This window comes from Archocentrus centrarchus, chromosome 6 (genome assembly GCF_007364275.1).
Source record: "Archocentrus centrarchus isolate MPI-CPG fArcCen1 chromosome 6, fArcCen1, whole genome shotgun sequence".
NCBI classification, from domain to species: Eukaryota; Metazoa; Chordata; class Actinopteri; order Cichliformes; family Cichlidae; genus Archocentrus; species Archocentrus centrarchus.
In genome coordinates this window covers 34,176,468-34,196,238 of record NC_044351.1, presented here as the reverse complement: position 1 = coordinate 34,196,238, position 19,771 = coordinate 34,176,468, and the positions used below count along the sequence as shown (strand labels likewise).

General features: G+C 42.7%; 1 protein-coding gene across 4 annotated transcripts; it reads left to right on the top strand.

Annotated features, from left to right (window-relative positions):
- The first annotated feature begins 2,405 nt into the window (after nt 1-2,405).
- chst6 (carbohydrate sulfotransferase 6) lies at nt 2,406-18,443 on the top strand. 4 transcript variants are annotated; one of them, XM_030732377.1, is made up of 2 exons: nt 2,406-2,643; nt 14,256-18,443. In XM_030732377.1, the coding sequence occupies exon 2, from the start codon at nt 14,329-14,331 to the stop codon at nt 15,523-15,525; it is 1,197 nt and encodes a 398-aa protein (XP_030588237.1). In that variant the 5' UTR covers nt 2,406-2,643; nt 14,256-14,328; the 3' UTR covers nt 15,526-18,443. The 4 variants fall into 4 exon arrangements, with proteins under 4 accessions (XP_030588237.1, XP_030588236.1, XP_030588238.1 ...); XM_030732376.1 differs by having other exon boundaries at nt 14,253-18,443; XM_030732378.1 differs by lacking the exon at nt 2,406-2,643 and adding an exon at nt 7,675-7,864 and having other exon boundaries at nt 14,253-18,443.
- The last annotated feature ends 1,328 nt before the right edge of the window (nt 18,444-19,771 follow it).

Below are 19,771 nucleotides of genomic sequence, written 5' to 3'. Positions count from 1 at the left end.
ATGATGCTACTTAAATGAAGTTATTTTTGTGATCAAATTAATAACAGTACATCAGCGTTTGTGCAGCCCTGATAAAGACAGTCTGGTCTCCATCACTGGCTGTGATGCTGCATTGTGTGAGTATGTACATCTGACCAACAGCTGTTGAAATAATTAATCCTGGACCAACAGATCCACTCACGTGACAGAGCCTTAGCTCATGTGTTTTTGAGGAGTTCAGTTACAAAGTAACACAGAGCCATATAACCAGTAACAGTGCTGTCTCACTTTAGGCTGGAAGTCTCCAGTTTGAATGACAGAGCACTCTTTTTTTCTTTTTTTAACAACTTACTGCGACTATTTCAACTGCCTCCACATCAGTGCCCCAGTCCCTCTCCACCCTCTCCACCTCTGTCTTCATCCAGCTCTTGCTGCTCAACAAAGAGCTTTGTTTTTAGCTGATCAGGAGAGCAGGATATGAGTCTGGGGCTCACAGGAAACAGGTGCATCCCTTGTTTTATTTCATATCTTTCTTTCACTGTTGCATTGCGTTTCTCCGAGTGAATCTTGTGACCAAACTTGCTCCCAAGTCCCAGTTTATTTTCCCCCCGGAGAGCCAGACTCACGTCACAAAGACGTAAATTTAAACAACACCACAACAAAAGATTTCTGATCTTAGATCCTGATGAACTTCCCAAAACAATTTACATATTTTAGCAAAACATTCCCAACCATAAAGCTAGTTTGAAAGGATGAAATCTGAACTTGACTATTATCATGAGGAACAAAGCGTGTGACGATTTTTACTTTTTTATGTGATTACAGTTTTTTTTTTTGTTTTTTTTTTCCAGAGCAACAAAGTAAGACCATCTGCTTCATTTATCCAAATCAGTGTCACACTGTGACTGCTGGGATACAGCAGGCCTGTGACAGGTCAGCAGTGTGTCGCAGAGAGACAGGCCACCATTTACAGCAGTTTAGAATAACAAATTAACCCAAATGCACACGTCTGTGGGAGGAAGCTGCAGGACCTGGTGAGAACATGCAGACTCCACACAGAAAGACTGCAGCGCACACACCTAACCGCCACATCACCGTGCTGCCATGAAAGCACCAAGCAAGTTATTCTCACTATCAAAAGGAGAAAAACATATTCGGGCTCCATTTATCTGACTGTTATATTTGAACATATAAATAGCTTACAATTTTATGATTTAGTTACAGATTAAAGTACCTGTTGAGAGGTTAAAAAATACATTTTTATTGAGATAAGCCCAGATTTGCTATGGTTTTCCTTATTTTTGTCAAATATACTGTTACAATGGTGAATGCCACTGTTAAACATGGCCCAACTTTCAAATTATGGTGAATGTTAAATAAAAGTAATCCCTGTGAAACAGAAGCATGCGCTTTAATAAATACTCCGTTTTAGACTGTTTTTACTACCTTTGGATCTGTGTGATGTCATAAAGCGGCTCCCCTGTGCCATTGGATGAGAGCAGGGACTGGGCCACTGCTGGGATGTCACTGTACTTCTTAATGTGCTTTATTTAAGCTTTTATATATTATGCTGCTTTCTGCTTCTATTCCACTATATTTCTATCCAAATATTGTACTTTTTACGCCACAACACTTATTTTGAAGTTTTACTTATTGTTTTGCTGATATTAAAATATCATATAGTGCTGTGTTATAGGTAAAGCTGCTCTGCAGTATATAAGTCATTAGGATTCTCTCCAGCTGCAACGTTAAAGCGATACAGACATTAATTAATCAATACCAATGACAATATATGATTCTGAAAGTGGTCATTCGGCATGAGTAATTTTACTTTTTGCATGAATACTTAAGTAGGATTATGAGTGTGTAAGCTGGCCCAAGTTAAAGAAGCAGCAAACATGGAAAAAGCCCATCTGCACTGTAACAGTGAGATTAGTGTTATTAATGATGTTTTTCCACTACCGATAAAACATTCAACAGCAGATAATTTCCTGTTTTTTCCCTTTAATATAGATGCATGATTTACTAATAGAAAAATTAATAGAAAATTTCCAATATTTATTACAGGACAGATGAGCAGCCAGGAGGCAACTTCTCCCTGTGAGTTCACGCGTTTCTCAGTGTATCAGCGGCTGTTTTAAAAATGGGGAGGGCTGACACATTTATCTGCATCTATAATCCACCTCCAGGAAAACTTATTTTCATAATAACTTGACACATAGTCAGACGGCACCTTATTTGGTTCTTCGGTCTCTTATCAAACTGCAGGACGGTGGTTAGGGAAGGCCCAGATCGGGGGGGGGGGGGGGGGGGGGTGATAAGGGGTTCCTGCGAACTCGCTAGTAGCGCCCACCCGTGACTCAGCAGACCCACGGCTCTCTTCACTGTCTTCGTGCTGCTGGGACACTGTTAACGGAACAGTTCCACCCTCCACCCTCCACCCTCTTCTATCCGCGACCAACAACCCCCGCCCATCCCTCCGCCAGGCCGTTATCCCCGCTCAGCCGCTGTCCACGTCTCAAAACTTGGCTTTGTCCGCAGCGCGCTCTGCGAGGAGGCTATCCGAGCAGCTGGTAGCCGAGGGCAGCGGAGGAGAGCAGAGCTCCGCGGTGTTTGGGACGGACTGCGCTCGGACTCCGTCATCAGGCCGACAAAAAACTAAAGGCAAGACTTTTTTTTTCTCTCCATTTTATAAAATAAGGGTCAAAGAAGACGAATAAACAAGCTCCGCTTCGCTTCGTACGTTTTTCTGTCCATCTTTCTGATTCTTTGCGCGCATTATTTTAGCAAACTGTTAATAAATGCGTCCTCAAAACTGAGCGACGCAAAAATGTAACCAAACTCCACAAAAACTGTGATCCGTGACCCCACAGGTAGGCAGAGGAGGCTCCATGCGTTTATCCCCATATGTCCCCTCTGAGGTCTGCGGTGTTACACCGGCTCCCGTCAGCTCCGTCGGGCCCTTCAGCCGTTTGCGCTGCACTTTATTTGGGCCAAGATGCCACAGAGTTCAGGGGGAGACGGTGAAGGAATGAATGAATGAAGGGGGTAATTAAAAGCTTTGGGCTTCACAGACAGGTTTAAAATGTGACTTTACCGGTACAGGTGAATATATTTAGGCTCAGGTTTTTTTTTGTTTTTTTTTTAAATCTGTTTTAAAGCAGTAACATCACCTTTAAGATATTTGTTTCAATTTCAGTTTGAACCTGTATCATAATTCTTAAACGTGGGCATCCAAACGCTAGTTTTTCTGAGGTTGGGTAATGATGAGTTTATATGCAAACACACAAATGATAATCAAATATGATGTGGCTTATGTGTGGTGCTGTTTTAGTGTTGCAGTTATCAGTAACAATAAAAGACAAAAAAGTCTTTATTTTGTAATAATTTCTCTAGAAAAAAGGAAAATACAAATAAACGAATAAATTAGACCAAAAATAAAAATATGACAGAACAAGTGAGGAACGGTGAAACACTGGAAGATGATCTGTGTGTGTTTTTGATTATGAGAAGAAATGAGAGATAAATGTAAAGAAGAGCAGAGAACTCAGGTTTCTATGCAAACACACACTGAATGAATATTTCCAACATAATATTCACAAAAAAAAGAAAATTCACAATCTTTTTGTAACTTTAATCAGAACCCAGCTGATTTTGTATGTTAAAGACTGCTTCCTTACTCACAGGAGGCAGCTCCACATATCTGATTGGGCAGGTTTTTACACAGGGTGGCCTTCGTGATGCAAACCAAAGATATTCGTGTCTCCACTATAATACTGGATAGTTTGAATGCTGATACTGATAGCTAATAAAGCTAATAACAGCTGATAAATGAGTGTGGAACACCATGTGATGAATGTCCACCAGAGGGAACTGTGTGTTTCTGTTGGCGTCACACACAAACACAAGAAGCTGACGTAAACCAATAAATTGGTTTAAGCTGTAATCCTCATTGTGGGGAAGAAACTGGGATTCATTCTTTTACATGTAAGCAAACATCAGGATTCACAAAAAACCAGGATAAATAAAATCATCAGTGAGACAGTTTACTGCACTTTATATATAATATAATTATGTGCAGCTCTTATATGCTTTCCATAGAAGAAAGCACAGACATCAGAAATGCTGCATGATGTTTAGTGCGATTAAAAAACCGCCACCATCATGCACTGACTGAGTGAATCACTTTGAGGGGATTGTTGGGGGGACTGGCCGGCTGTGCGGTTTATTTATCCTCTGATCACGGTGCTCCACGCAGCTGCGTGACATCCCGAAACAACCCCGACAGCGTACGCGCTTTCATGCACACACAGCTGAGTGCGACAAGCAGCCTGGTTTTGAGTAGCTGCTTTCCCAGAAATAAGCAGGACAAGAAAAGGTTACAGCTGGTGCTGCTCCTCCTGCAGGTGCAGTAATGAATGCTTCTTTGCAGATGAATATTGTGATATTTTCACTGCAGTCCGTGGTTCTGCTCACCATCGCTGTTGTCCTCTTAAAGACAGCAAAGTGTTTCCTGCACACGGACTCAGCACGTCTCCTCTGACAAACAGAGACGCATCTGTTTCAGCCTCGCTGCAAACAAACACGAGCAGCTGCATACAAGGCACTGCAAGACATCTGCACACGTGATGCAGCAGATCCATGTGCACATAAGAGGGTATAATCCACACAGTCATAAATATTATGGATTCAGATTCAGAAGGTTGGTAGTTTGGGAGCATTTGCTGCTTGATTACTTCTGCATCATTCAGTGTGCTGTATAATGTATTCAAGTAGTAAGCAGTGAATAAGGTGGGCAGGAGTGATCCAACACAACATCTCACACAAAATAACACCAACAGGTGACGGAGACTTAAACACGGGGAAAACAGGGAGGCAGGAATGAATAAGGAATATAAATACCAGAGACATTACAGCTACAGGGAGACACCAGGAAACAATAGAACAAGGAAAACAAGGAAATTCAAACTATATCCAAAAACTGGAAGCAATGACTCAGACTCAAAATACTAAAATTATAATAAAAATAATAATAATTCCAGAGTCCAAAACACAAAACACTGGATCAAAGATCCAGGACCAAGCTGAGCTTCTAAAGTGGGTCATGCTTGAGAAGCATGATTGGGCCAAGTGTAGGAGTCATTATCATTTGCCAAGTTCCACATTTATACTAATTTTATACTGGCAACAGGTTGGAAAGGGGCCATGATACATACACTATATCCAAAAGTATCCACTCACCATCCAAACCATTGAGTCCAGGTGTTCCAGTCACTTCCATGTCCACAGGTGTATAAACAGCACCTGGGCATGCAGACTGCTTCTACAAACATCAGTGAAAGAATGGGTCGCTCTCAGGAGCTCAGTGAATCCCAGCGTGGTACCGTGATAGGATGATACCTGTGCAACAACTCCAGTCTTCACATTTCATCACTACTAAATATTCCACCGTCAGCTGTTAGTGGGATTATAACAAATATAACAAAGAGCAGCTGCATCCAATCCAGTGTCTGACCTCACAGATGTGCTTCTGGAAGGATGGTCAGAAATTCCCATAAACACTCCTAAACCTGTGGAAAGACTTCCCAGAAGAGTTGAAGCTGTTATAGCTGCAAAGGCTGGGCCCTCATCATATTAAAGCCTCTGGATTAAGAATGGATGTTACTCAGGTTCATGTGTGTGTGAAGGCGGATGAGTGATGAGTGTACCATTTAACTCCTCCTTTGCCTAAATCCACAAAAAGCTGTAAAGTTGAGAGTCAGCAGCAGCACAGGTCAGCTGACAGTGGCGGCTCCAGAAATATTTTTCTGCAGGTGCTAAGGGGGGGGGGGGCTAAGCATTTTACTGAGGGTGCTCTGAAGGATCCTTTTTTTATTTCAGTTCTCAACACACACAGACACAAGCTGTTTTCTTGGGGGTGCTATGACCTTTCCAGGGGGAGCTATAGCACGTGTAAGGCATATATTCCATTGTGGTTTCATGTGTGTAGCACATTCAGGCCACAGGAGTGTCCCAAAGCCTGTGTTGTATGTTTGTTTTATTACTTACAATGTAACTTTTAAGACATAGCCCCGGCAGCTCACCCTAGTGCTCCATTTATCTGCATCTTTGTTGGAGAGATTGGGAAACCTGGCAATATTTTACTTTTGGATGATTCAACAGTTTAGTTTTATAATGTAATATTGTGTAACATCTCCTTGGGGGGTAGGTATCCGTGTTTCCTTCTGGACAGCCTGTTGAAAAGTTATTTGAAACTTGAATGAGAGCCTCTTATTAAGAGCCATAGCCACTTGCCAGTATGTGGCATTGCATTACAGTTGTCCTGTTTTAAGCGAGACTTTCATCCAGACGTTTTGGTGTTTTGAAGGCTCTTTGTAAATGTAGCTCCATCATTTAGTTTTGACCTGATTTGGGCCTCTCGGCTGTGAGAACCATGAGATTCGGTGTTGCTGTGACGAGCAAGAATAAAATCTGTTAGTGCTCCTTTATTGGCTGATTTTGTAAACACAGGACAACAAAAAACAAAACTGAATAGATCGACCCCAGAGATCGACTTGCTGTCACAGATACCCGATCCAGCTTTCCGATTCAGGATCGGACTGGTATCTGATAGAAATGTCAGGTCGGTGCATCCCTATTTTTCACAAAGGCTTTCATTCTTTCATTTTTGCTAACATAATAATATGATCTGAGTATCAGCCTATCATAATGAGGGTTGGTGGGAACAGATGTCCCCATTCTGGCAGCAGACATGTAGGTCAAAGCTTTCTATACTCTAAACAATGTGTAAGTAAATCAATATAATCAAATAAAACAATGACAGGAAGTTCACAGTTACACAGTATAAACCTGACTTTTTTTTGTTAGCTACAATTCATTCACATTCATAAGAAATTAAAAAAAAAAGTCCTGATGTGGAAATTGGCCCGCTGGACCTGAAGCCCTGAATTACTGGCGCTCCCCAGAGGACCCAGAAGCTAAAGCCCGTCCTCTTATAAACGCCGCTCATTGCTCATCACGTTGCAGCTAATGTTTGGTCACCAGTGGGAATTCCAGGCTGCTGTTGCATAGATAACCTTCCTGTGTATTTAGCACCCTGTCATTTGCCAGTAAGATAAGATAGGATAAGATAAAACTTTAATGATCCCACAAATGAACTAAAATAGAATAGAATAGAAAAACTATACACAAATACATAAGCACTATATACATAAAATATATATCAATGTCAATACACACATATACATATACACACATGTACACACACATCAAAACACTATATACAGATATCAAAACATTATATATACAGTTAGCTGTTTTCTTCAGTCCTGCTCGGAGTTATTATTATTTTGCCTGTTGTTGGTACTGTGAGAGTCCACGGTCTCTGGTGACCACATGAATCCACTGTGTGTAAGCTGATGGTCCCCAGATTAACTTCCACTCCTGCATCCTGCAGGTTACTCAGAAGGCAAAGACTCAGCTGCTAACAGGAGTCTCACCCTACCTCAGGCCTCAGCTTCTGTTATCAGCTAAAACACGAGTACAGCGTGCATTATCGGGTGGATGAATAAGTGCTTGGCTCAAGAGTTTATGTCAAAATGCATTAATTTGATTTATTGTTGGTTTGGAGACAGCTGCACTGACAAAAAGAGGCAGAGCTGGAGGTGCTAAGATTTTCACTGGGAGCGACCAGGATGGACAGGATTAGAAATGCTGCCTGCTCCTTTGTTCTCTTCTCTGTGTGTGTTTTTTTTGTCAGTGTGATTTGTTTATTCCGAGGTGAAGGTGTGCCTCCGGGTCTCCCTGATCTACTCACCTGTTGCTCGTGTGCGCTCATCAATGGGCGGCTATTTAAGTCCCTGCCAAATCTTTGCATCAGCTCCAGGTACGCACTCTGGCTCCCGCTCCGGTCGGTTCATTGTTGGTTTGTTTTTCTGGATTTGACCCTGTGCCCGCCCGGAGCGCATTCTGTGATCTTGTGACAGTGTTTGTGTGGGTGGGCCCCCTGAGGCCGACTAGGTAAAGCTCATTAACACCTCTGATTGTGTTTTCCCCTTGACTCTTGCAATAAAGCAGTGTAGACGTTTCCCAGTGTTCTGCGGGTGAGTCGTCTTTCCCGTGTGCTTTATGACCGAGGAAGATGCCAGCAAAGACATTTCATTGCGATTTCACAGGAGCGCAGTGGCGTGACTAACACCTACATAAAGTTTGATTGGTTAATGTTTAGTTTCTCCACATGTACAAAATCAGCCCAAATGTTTAATTATTACCACACTAGGTTTTGAGTAAATACACGAGTGGGAACTATATGACAGAGAAAAGATGGTGAGGAAACGGAGAGGAAGGAGGAACTGCTGTGAGGTCGGTTTATTTTCCTATCCCGAGGGTCTGAAGGTGCTCAGCTCGTGTCAGGGTTTGTTCAATAAGCATGACACATTATGGCACGCTCGCACGGCTCGCTTCAGCCATCAGGGATCTTACTCTTCATACTTCTTTTGGTTGCTGCCAGTACTTTATCTAAGTCTGAGTCTTTCAGTACATCTACAGCAGGGCGTTACCAGGTGATCAGTGTGCGATGCAAGGTGGCATCATTCAAACTATAAAGGAAATTTACACTGAACAGACACATTAAAACCTTGTGTACAACGGCACCTGCCAAGGACCGTGGGATGTGTTGGAAGCAGGAAAATTTGTCAGGTATGAGGTGTGGTGTAGGGTGCCAGTGTTTGCAGCTTTCTCACTGCATTTCAAACCAGCCTAAAGTTCTTCTGCAACAATGAGGGACAGAAATGAATCAATAAATGAAAATAAAATATATATTCTTCCATCCATTTTGTTCTGTGAATTCAGGGCCGGGTCAGCAACCTAAGCAGAGAAGCCCAGACCTCCCTCTCCCCAGCCACCTCCTCCAGCTCATCCAGGGCGACCCCAAGGCCCCTCCCGGATGGCTGCACTCCTCACCCTCTCTCTCAGAGAGAAGCCAGCCACCCTTCAGAGCAGGGGTCTCAACCCCCCCCCCCCCCCTACTTCCAGTCCACGATTTAATAGAATACTTTTTTGACATTTCGCTTTCCCCTCCAATTAAGAGGAGTTAGCAAAATGCTAAAAAATGTAACTTAAAGGGCCAAATTATCTTATATTTTTGACATCAAATCGCGTACTGGTAGTAGGGGCAGGACGGATGCGGCCCGGGAGTTTGAGACCCCTGCTTCAGAGGAAGCTCGTTTCTGCTGCTAGTGTTCATGATCTTGTTCTTTCGGTCACTGTAGCGTTTTGCTGAAAAACAACTCTTTTCAAGATGGTAACCACATGGCTTGAGGCGCATGGAGATAAAATCAAATGAGAGGTGACTCAAATGTCCGGAGCTCTGTCTTTCTTTTACTAACAATTATACAAAGAACAGCGAAACAGTGAAATCCAACACACACCCAGCAGTAACTCCAGTCCAACCAAAGCACAGAAAAAACATCTATTTATAGTTTGCCTTCCTCATAACTATGGGGGAGTCATTCCCAAAGATATTTACATGATATCTCATAAGCTGCCTGTAACCCTAAAATGAATAACATGAGCATCCTAACAAAACTATAACAAATCTAAATAATAATGGGAAATATTTTAACAAAATCCCCATGACAAAATAACCCCCTTCCCTGCCTTCCACACTCCACGGTTCAGTCCAGTCAGTTGATTAAGAATAGAAGTCAGGTGGAGTATCCTCATTTGCAGGTTTCATAACACCCACCCCCCGGCCCAATGACAAATGGACCTCGGAAGGGTTAATAAATGCCAAAACAAACTACTGTAAACCCATCTACACCTTAAATACATTTAAATGTGTTAAATCAAATACTCAAATCATTTACTGATATATAGTTTAACAAAATCTTTGAGATATCAAAATCTTCAGGCAGTATCAAAGATGCCGATTCATCACCTATGCAGAGAAGGATGCGGCTCAGAGCTCCTTCACAGGCACTACTCGAAGCTCGTGACCACAGGCTTATGAATAGCTGATGAAAGTATCTCAAATTATTAGATTATTTCCTCAGATTCATTAAATCATTTACATACAGAAATGTCCCAAGTTCTGAAAATTACATTCACTTATACAGTCATTATTTGGGGCTCCTTCACTATGAATTAGTGCATCAGTGCTCCTGCATTTACTTTTCCTGGCCATCCTCTCAGTGCTGCAGCACTTTTCCCTTCCAGTCAACTTGCCATTAATATGCCACTATCTGGCAGCCTTTTTAGGAATAGAGGCTGCAGCTCAGCCTCTCTGTGGAGAGCATCGATGATCATCATCATCATCATCGGCACAACTGCTACGCCTGCTGAACTAAACCGAGGTACTGCACATGTTGTATTTATACTGTCTGGATAGTAATTTACTCAAACTCAAAATGAAAAGTTTTAATAACTCGCATTGTGAATGAAACTGGCCATTTTCCATTTAACCCTTCAAACTGGGTTTATTCCACAGAAATTTAAAATTACCAGTTACACCTTTGACAAATCAGGTGATCCTGAGGTTTTTTTGGAGCTCTCACTGCTGCAGCATCTTTTTGTTTCTGTAGGTGATGTAAAATGTGTCACGTCTTTTTAGATTTGATGAAAGCTTTTAAAACCGTCAGCCCCAAGACTCTTTTTTTTTTTTTTTTTACTGTTGCTTTTGGCGTGAATGTTTGCGCCATTTTGTGGAGTTCCTGCAGTGGAAAGGCAGCTGTTAGCCACATGCTTCATGACCAGAGAGAAATACTGTACAATATACAGTGGCTTGCAAAAGTATTCATACCCCTTGAACTTTTCCATATTTTGTCACATTACAACCACAAACATAAGTATATTTCACTGGAATTTAATGTGAAAGACCAACACAAAGTGGTTACAATTGTGAAGTGGAAAGAAAATTATACATGATTCAAAACATTTTTTACCAATAAAAACTGAACAGTGCGGTGTGCAAAAGTATTGAGCCCCCCTGAGTCAATACTTTGTGGAACCACCTTTTGCTGCAGTTACAGCTGCAGGTCTTTTAGGGTTTGTCTCCACCAGCTTTGAACATCTAGTGACTGAAATTTTTGCCCATTCTTCTTTGTAAAACAGCTCAAGCTCAGTCAGATTAGATGGAGAGCGTTTGTGAACAGCAGTTTTCAGATTCTGGATTGGGTTTAGGTCTGGACTCTGACTGGGCCGTTCTAACACATGAATATGTTTGGTTTAAACCGTTCCACTGTAGCCCTGACTTTATGTTTAGGGTCGCTGTCCTGCTGGAAGGTGAACCTCCGCCCCAGTCTCAAGTCTTTTGCAGACTCCAACAGGTTTTCCTTCCTGTATTTGTCTCCATCCATCTTCCCATCAACTCTGACCAACTTCCCTGTCCCTGCTGAAGAGAAGCAGCCCCAGAGCATGATGCTGCCACCACCATATCTGACAGTGGGGATGGTGTGTTCAGAGTGATGTGCAGTGTTAATTCTCTGCCACACATAGCGTTTTGCATTTTGGCCAAAAAGTTCAGTTTTGGTCTCCTCTGACCAAAGCACCTTGTTCCACATGTTTGCTGTGTCTCCAACATGGCTTCTGGCAACCTGCAAATGGGACTTTTTATGGTTTTCTTTTAACAATGGCTTTCTTCTTGCTCTTATCTCTTGATTATATTGATCATACTAGATTATAATATTTTCATAATATTTTTATTTTAGAGAGTTTGATTTTCTGTTACATGGCACTGAACAGGAGTGGCCCTCCAATCTCATTGTACATCCTGTATAATGACAATAAAGGCATTCTATTCTATTCTATTCTATTCTATACTCTTCCATAAAGACCACATTTGTGCAGTGCACCACTAATAGTTGTCCTGTGGACAGATTCCCATCTCTGATCAGTGCTCTCCTTGTTGGGCCTGTAAGTTTAGGTGGACGGCCTTGTCTTGGTAGGTTTACAGTTGTGCCGTACTCTTTCCATTTCAGGATAATGGATTGAACAGTGCTCCGTGAGATGTTCAAAGCTTGGGAAATCTTTTTATAGCCTAAGCCTGCTTTAAACTTCTCCACAACCTTCTTCCTGACCTGTCTGCTGTGTTCTTTGGACTTCATGATGCTGTTTACTCCCCAATATTCTCCTAACCAACCTCTGAGGCCGTCACAGAGCAGCTGTATTTGTACTGAGATTAGATTACACACAGGTGAACTCTTTTTAGTCATTAGCAGTCATCAGGCAACTTCTGAATGCAATTGGCTGCACTCAGAGAAAAGGGGGCTCAATATTTTTACACACCGCACTTTTCAGTTTTTTAGTTGTACGCGCAAATTGATAAACAGTACTCGCGGATTCACGAGTGCTTCTTATGCTTTTCTTGTGTTTTTACCGTTTTGTAATTCAGCGTTGTGTGCAGCAGCGATCCAACCTCATCGTCAGTCCACACAAAACCTCTCACACTGGCCGTTTTGTAAGTAATGAACAATTTGCCGCACTACCTACTGTGTCACTCCACGCATGCGCGTCTTGCATAAACAAACTTTGCAAAGAGAAAACCAACGCCAACTTGTGGCCTGGCATGGGAACTACATCGTTTTCATCGTTTCCATCGTTTCACGTCATCGTGTAAACGCGGATCATTTCTGAAACGCCATCGTGTAAACGAAAGGCTGAAACGCATCAAAACGACACCGTTTCCAGTGAAAACGGCTTCGTGTAAACGGCACCTTACTTGACATGTCTTTGCTAATTGTCAGCAGGAGTAGGGGTGGAGGGAGGAGTCAAACAGTGTTGCCAAGTCCGCTTATTATAAGCGACTTTGGGCTTGTTTTTTCTAGAGTCGCTTGCAAATCTCGTGAGTCGCGGGCTGCGGTTTTTTGGGCTTGTTTTTTAACACCAAGTTGCTTATTTGGGCTTGACTTTCTTTCCGAGGTAAACTCCTTGATTATCTCTCGGCGCCCTATAATAAAGCAAAAGACGAGCGGTAGGTAGTTTGTCCCTTCCAAGCCCCCGCTTCCTGTTTATCGCTCCTGCACAAGTTGACCGGGCGCACACCCACACAAACACTCATAGCAGCCCAGAGTGAGGAGGCAGCGCAAGAATGAGCTCCAGTAAGCGGGGAAATATAGAAAAAATATAATAAAGAGTGTGAGAAAGAGAGCGCACTTACAGAATGGATCCGAGCTCAGATGGGAGACAGTGGCGCTAAAAGTGGGTATGCACTATATGCAGTGCATAGGGGCGCCGCACAGGAGGGGGGCGCCAAAACGATGCGACCAAATTATTTATCTAGTCGCATTTTCTGTATTTAACAGCTGTGCATGTGATATGATCAGTAACAGAGGAACGGCGCTGATTAGGCACCCCTGTCCTCCTCCCCTCCTCCTTTTGCCCCCCCGAAAAAAAAAAGTGTCTGATGGTTTTCTCGAGATAACGAGTTATTTAACTCGTTATCTCGAGAAAACGAACTTTGTAACAGGATGATTGGTGTGTGTTAAACCTGATTCCTTTCTTCAGATTCCTTTCTTCAAATGCCTGTCACACCAGTCCGAGACCATTCTTGTAAAGGTTTTAAGAACACTGAGAAACTGATCATGAGCATTAAAGAAAAGATAATCATCTCGTGATTTCGAGAAAACCATCGGTAAATTAACTCGTTATCACGAGAAAACAAAGTTCGTTTTCTCGAGATAACGAGTTAAATAACTCGTTATCTCGAGAAAACCATCAAGAAAACGAGTTAAATAACTCGTTTTCTTGATGGTTTTCTTGATGGTTAAATAACTCGTTTTCTCGAGAAAACCATCAGAAAAAAGTTTATACGTACCATGGCCGCTCTCGGCTTCCATAGGAGAGACGTACCAAAGGCATTCTCCAGATTTTGCAGGTGTGAAATATGTGCTCACCATGCTGATTTAGTTCAACATGCTAATACAGAGAAGCACACACACAAAAAAAAACTGTGCACCCTGCTCTTCTATGAGGCTAAGAACCATGGGTTTTACTGCTCCAAAACACAATGACACAAAACAAAGAAGTGAGCTATACTACTACAGAGCTATACTGTTTAAAAGCGGCCTCAGGTTTACACAATGTTGTGGGTTGCCAGTTGGGCTTCTTTTGGGCTTGTTTTCATAGAGTTGCTTGTTTCTGTCGTGAAATCTGGCAACACTGGAGTCAAACTGCACACTGACTTTTTCAGCAAAGATGGGATTTGCAAGCAGATTGTGCATCCTACAGGCACGAGTGTCAAATCTTACAAGTCAATTTCTCTCTTTTTCTTTTTAAAGCAGAACGAGGGACACAGCTCAACACAGGAGCAAAGAGAGGAGGATTTGCTTCACGCGCAGACCGACGGCAGCCACGATGCCCCGCTGCAGAGTCAACTTAAGGACCGTGATTTTCCTGGTGATCCTACAGGGGGCTGTGTTGGCACTGTTCTGCAGCTGGTACGTCCAGCTCACCCCCTGCGACTCAGCGCCCTCCAATGCCAAAGTCCATGTTCTGCTGCTGTCATCCTGGAGATCAGGCTCATCCTTCCTGGGTCAGGTGTTCAGTCAGCACCCGTCCGTCTTCTATCTTATGGAGCCCGGTTGGCACGTGTGGACCAAGCTGCAGAAAAACGGTGCGCGGACGCTTCGAATGGCTGTGAGGGATCTCTTACGGAGCGTGTTCCAGTGTGACTTCTCGGTGATGGAGGCCTACCTTCGGGAGAGCCACAATGTGTCGTCCTTGTTTATGTGGAGTCACAGTCGAGCTCTGTGCTCGCCGCCGGCGTGTCCTCTCACGCCACGTAATCAGTTCAGCAACCAGACGCTGTGCCTGCAGAAATGTGATGCACGGGGCCTGCAGCGGGTAGAGAAAGCCTGTGGCACTTACTCTCATGTGGTGTTGAAAGAAGTGCGCTTCTTTGAACTGGAGTCCCTTTACCCGCTTTTGCAGGACCCGAGGTTGGATCTCCGCATCATTCACCTGGTCCGAGATCCGCGGGCTGTGATGCGGTCTAGGGAAGAGTCAGCCAAAGCCTTTGTGACTGATAACGCTGTCGTCTTGGAGCAGAAAAGCATCCCAGCGGCAGAGGTTCAGTTTCAGGTCATGCAGGAGATCTGCCGCAGCCACGTGCGCATCAACGAGAGGGCCGTCCTGAAGCCCCCTCCCTTTCTAAAAGGCCGCTACAAAATGGTTCGCTATGAGGACATGGCCCGCGACCCCCTCGGGGAGATCAACGCCATGTACAAGTTTGTAGGACTGGAGATGACCGAAGAGCTGGAGGAATGGATCTACAGGGTGACCCACGGAAAGGGCAAAGGCTCCATTAAAGAGGCCTTCAAAATCACATCGCGGAACGCCGCCGACGTCTCCCAGGCTTGGCGCACCGCGCTGCCGCACAACAAGGTCAGGCGAATCCAGGAAGTGTGTAAAGGGGCCATGTCGTCGCTCGGGTACAGGACGGTAAACAGTGAAAAAGAGCAGAAGAGGCTCGACATAGATCTGCTGGTGCCACGGGAACCCTATCAGTTCAGCTGGTTACCTGTAAAAATGCAGCAACCGAGCAGCAGTTAAAACAGGGCTGACAAAGATTTGACCTCCAATAGACTACAGAAAGGACTGGATAAGGGTTAAAAACAGATGAAATAGAAACAGAAACTCTTTATAAACTGATGATCTCCTGATGTTCTCAGCACTCAGCAGGTACCAGTTTCCAGCAGGTACACCATTAGAACTTGCACAAGCCAGGCCTAAAAACTTTGCGATGTTATAGTGAGGATTGTTTGATATTTGTGAACAAACCAAAATCATGGCGTCACATTCAAATGATCCGCTTGGATGTGGGAAATTACACTGGCTGTACAAACACAGAGCTGGCTGCGTATCTTTTTTTTTTTCTCACGCTCTCGCTGTGAGAAAAATTAAGACTGCCCCAGGGCAGCTGTGGCTGCATTAGTAGCTTACCACCACCAAGTATGATTGAGGTGCGAGTGAATAGTGCATGGCACTGTAAAGCGTCTTTGAGTACCGTGAAAAGTGCCATGTAAGTCTAAGTCTAAGGCACTATTAAGATGCCGGGAAGGAAGTGATGAAACACATCAGAACAATGAAAAGCAGTTATTTTGTCTTGGTGATCTGAGTGTTATTGATATGGTACAGTGAGAAAACTCACACAGTACAAACAAACTGATATGATTGCTATTTTTATTGCTATTTTTAGGATTTTGGAATATGCTGAGTATCACTTTTTCAACTGCAAATTATGTCCTCAAAGTTACATTTTGTCAGTATCTTTTTTATCCAGTAAGATGAAGTTAGCTCACTTTATTTTTTTGCATACCAACGCTGTCACTAAAACCTACCTTAAATGCTGCTTTTAGTCTGCAGTCGAATGAGGTCAAGTTGACAAATACATGCATTCTGTTTCTGATTATACAGCATTAACTGTGATAAATTTTCATAAACATATCTGTTGCTGTCTACATAGACAGGTATTCACATTTAACTGTTACGTTTGCACTCTGCTGCCTTCCTGTTCTACAGGAATGTAACCAGAACACAGCGAGCTGGCAGCCACCTGAGTCGAATCCCCTCGAGTTGTGCTCACTGACAAAGACTCATTCAGACTGATGCAACATGTTGGCAGTCTGTCTGCATTTATGAATGAGACAGCAGTTATTTTCAAACCTTCAGCAGTCTCTCTGAGAGTGACTGCAGTCGCTCCCAGTGAGACTGTAGCTGTTTGCAGAAAGGTCGCCCTCCATCAGGCGACTCGTGCAGTTGCATTGTGATCAAAAGTGGTCGTGAGTGTGCAGCATCCTGAGGGTGTGGGCAACTGTGTGAAAAGGTTCGATAGAAAAACAGAAAACCAATCCACCTTCATGTGGGGGCAGGTGTAGTTCCCTTTGCATGCAAAGACATACAAACATAACAGACCCTCAGAAATATGAGGATACTCGGACCCTTTCTGTCAGAAGATGATTTCTTTAAACTTTTCCACATCTCTGTGATAAGCAGCAGTGGTTCAGGCTTCTGTGCCTGAGATGACCATGTTAAGGATGTCTGCTCTCTACGATCCGTTCATTCTTTCAGGTCACGGGGGCAGCAGTCTTAGCAGAGAACTCCTGACCTCCCTCCCCTGTTCCAGCTTTTCCGGGTTCGTTCCCAAGCTGTCCGGGAAACATAATCCATCCTCCCCATTGTGCAACCCAAAGGGTGAGGGCAGGAATGTAGATCAGCCAGTAAATTAACGCCTTCCTCTTCATGCTTGAGTCTCCCCTTACTTCAGACTGGTGAAGAGTATGAATATACAGTAAACATCCATCAGTGTAACTGTATGTGTCAGAGAATACAGAAAAGCAGAACGAGTCAGCCGTAAGTGGAAACGCAGCAGCTTGAATTGGATCATTTTTGGGGGGTTTTGGGCAACAAGGGTGGCACCGATAAACCGACTGCAAGTTACCAATCATTGTGAGGGACTGTGAATGTGTTGGTCAGTCTGGTTAATTAGCAGCGTCCACACAGCAGGGAGGAAACAGGCTCTTCCTGTCCCTCTGAAGGTGACACATCAACACTTGTAGCTGTGATAAATTTTATAAAAAAAGGCAAAAAGAGAGAGATTGCTCTCTCCTTCCTCACCCAGCGTGGGCTAGATTATCTCCTCAGACCGGTCAGGGACGCCCGGCTCCATTTAAGTGCCTCAGAATTCAAACGTTCACGTTTTGCTCCCATTCGAAACTCCTCGTGCGTGAGGATGGAGCTGAACACCTTCCACGGTGTATCACATCCATGAAAGTATTGCTCCATGGTGTGTAAGGATCGGTATTCAGATGTTTACTTAAACTGGATAAAAGTGCTCAATGTCTTTCTTTATGCTTGTTTACAGATGCGTCTCTCTAATGCTTGATTACACTAATACAATAAATGACTTTTAATGAGTATTAAATGTTAAATCATGTTGATTTATAGCTTCACTGAGATTAAAAAGAGAAATTAACTACTAAAAGTAGTTCATGCTAAAATATTGATTTTTGGGGTCTTTATGGGATAGTGCAACAGTGAAGAGCAGGCGGGAAAGTGTGGAAAGGCACGCAGCAAAGGCCATAGGTCGGACTCAAACCGTTGGCTTTCAGCCCTGAGGTGTGCAGTCACCTTCTCACGCTGAGCTGCTCTCACGCTCAGTGTTAGTTGGTTTTGGTTTGGCAGATTTTTTTTAACTGCATCAAAAATCTTTCCTGAAAGACAAACTTCAACTTCTAACTTTGTGTGATTTGTGTTTCCTATATTGAGTATTCTGATTGAAATTATATCTTCTGTTGTACATTTTTGGAATCTTGCTACATGACCGTATAGCAGTGTTAGTGTTCTACATGTTTTTGGAAAAGAATACAAAACAAAATATTGTTTATTTTACTTTATTTTTATGATCTGCACCTGGATTTGAGGTTTATTTTATCAATGGGAACTTTAAGTGGACTGTTCTGCACATTAAAGCACTGTTTATGAATCTGTTTGGGCTCTTTTTTTGCATGAGGAACGATGAGATCTTAAATATACAGACACAGATTCATAATAGGAAACCAGTCATCTCCAGTTCACAGGGACTTAAATGGATGGGTGATGCACGAAGTGACAAAATCAGAGGCATCTCCCGACCAGAGCTGCAAGTAAGGCAAACTGAGCACCTGCAGGAAAATGCTACCATCAGTCATGTGACCACAGGAGCCTGTACCAGGAAGCATGTTCAACAAACTGCTGGCTGACCTCCAAAACCATAACGGGAAAAATCAGAAACCGCATTAGCAATCACATATTTTCTTATCCATGGTGCTTCTGATAAAAACTCCTTTTGTGTTTAATATTAAGGCATGTTGTCATACTGAATGGAATCTGAATTGTGTGCCCACACCCTACTATCATTTATTACACAACAGAGAACACAGTGTTCTCACACAGCAGTTTCCAGTCAATGTCGATCAGCCTGAGTTTGTACTTAAACTGAAAAAAAGATTCTCAGACTGGGTGCTTATGTCACATATAGCATAAAAACCCTCGTCTAAGGATCCAATTTCTGCATTTAAATCAGCAAGCTGATAGTGCAGGGTTCAGATTTCCCCTGGACATGCAGGAAAAACAAACTTTTTGAAAGATGAGCACACAGCCAGGCAACACGAGGCTGTCGCTGCTGCTGTGAGAGAGAATGATGAACGGCCACACATGACCAGCATCAAGCTGCAGGTGCTACACACAGACACACACCTGCTGATCAGTGCGGCCAATAAAACCAGAGAATTTCATGAGCCAATTTTGCATCATACATTTATTAAAAGTCTTTGTTTCATATATATATATATATATATATATATATATATATATATATATATATATATATATATATATACATATATATATATATATATATATATATATATATATATATATATATATATATATATATATATATATATATATATATATATAAACAATCTTAAAGGTGAGTAAATGAAAAGTTCATGGACTCATGTCAACCTCATCACAACTTAACTCAAAAGACCTAGAAAGGTTTTTTTAGTTCTTTATTGGAAATGTGCCACAATCAGTACAAAAATTTTCTGTTGTCTAATAAAGAAAGTAACACTTTATCTATTCCCCTTATGATTAGTGCCTAAATATCATTCTTAGAAATATTACAGCAAATTTCAAGAAAATTACGAGACAATTTTCCAAGAAATCAGCAGCAAAATTCCAAGTCAATTAAAATGTTAAATCAGATCACTTTTCCATCTCTACCCAAAACACCATAAGTGTGAAGTCTCTGTAG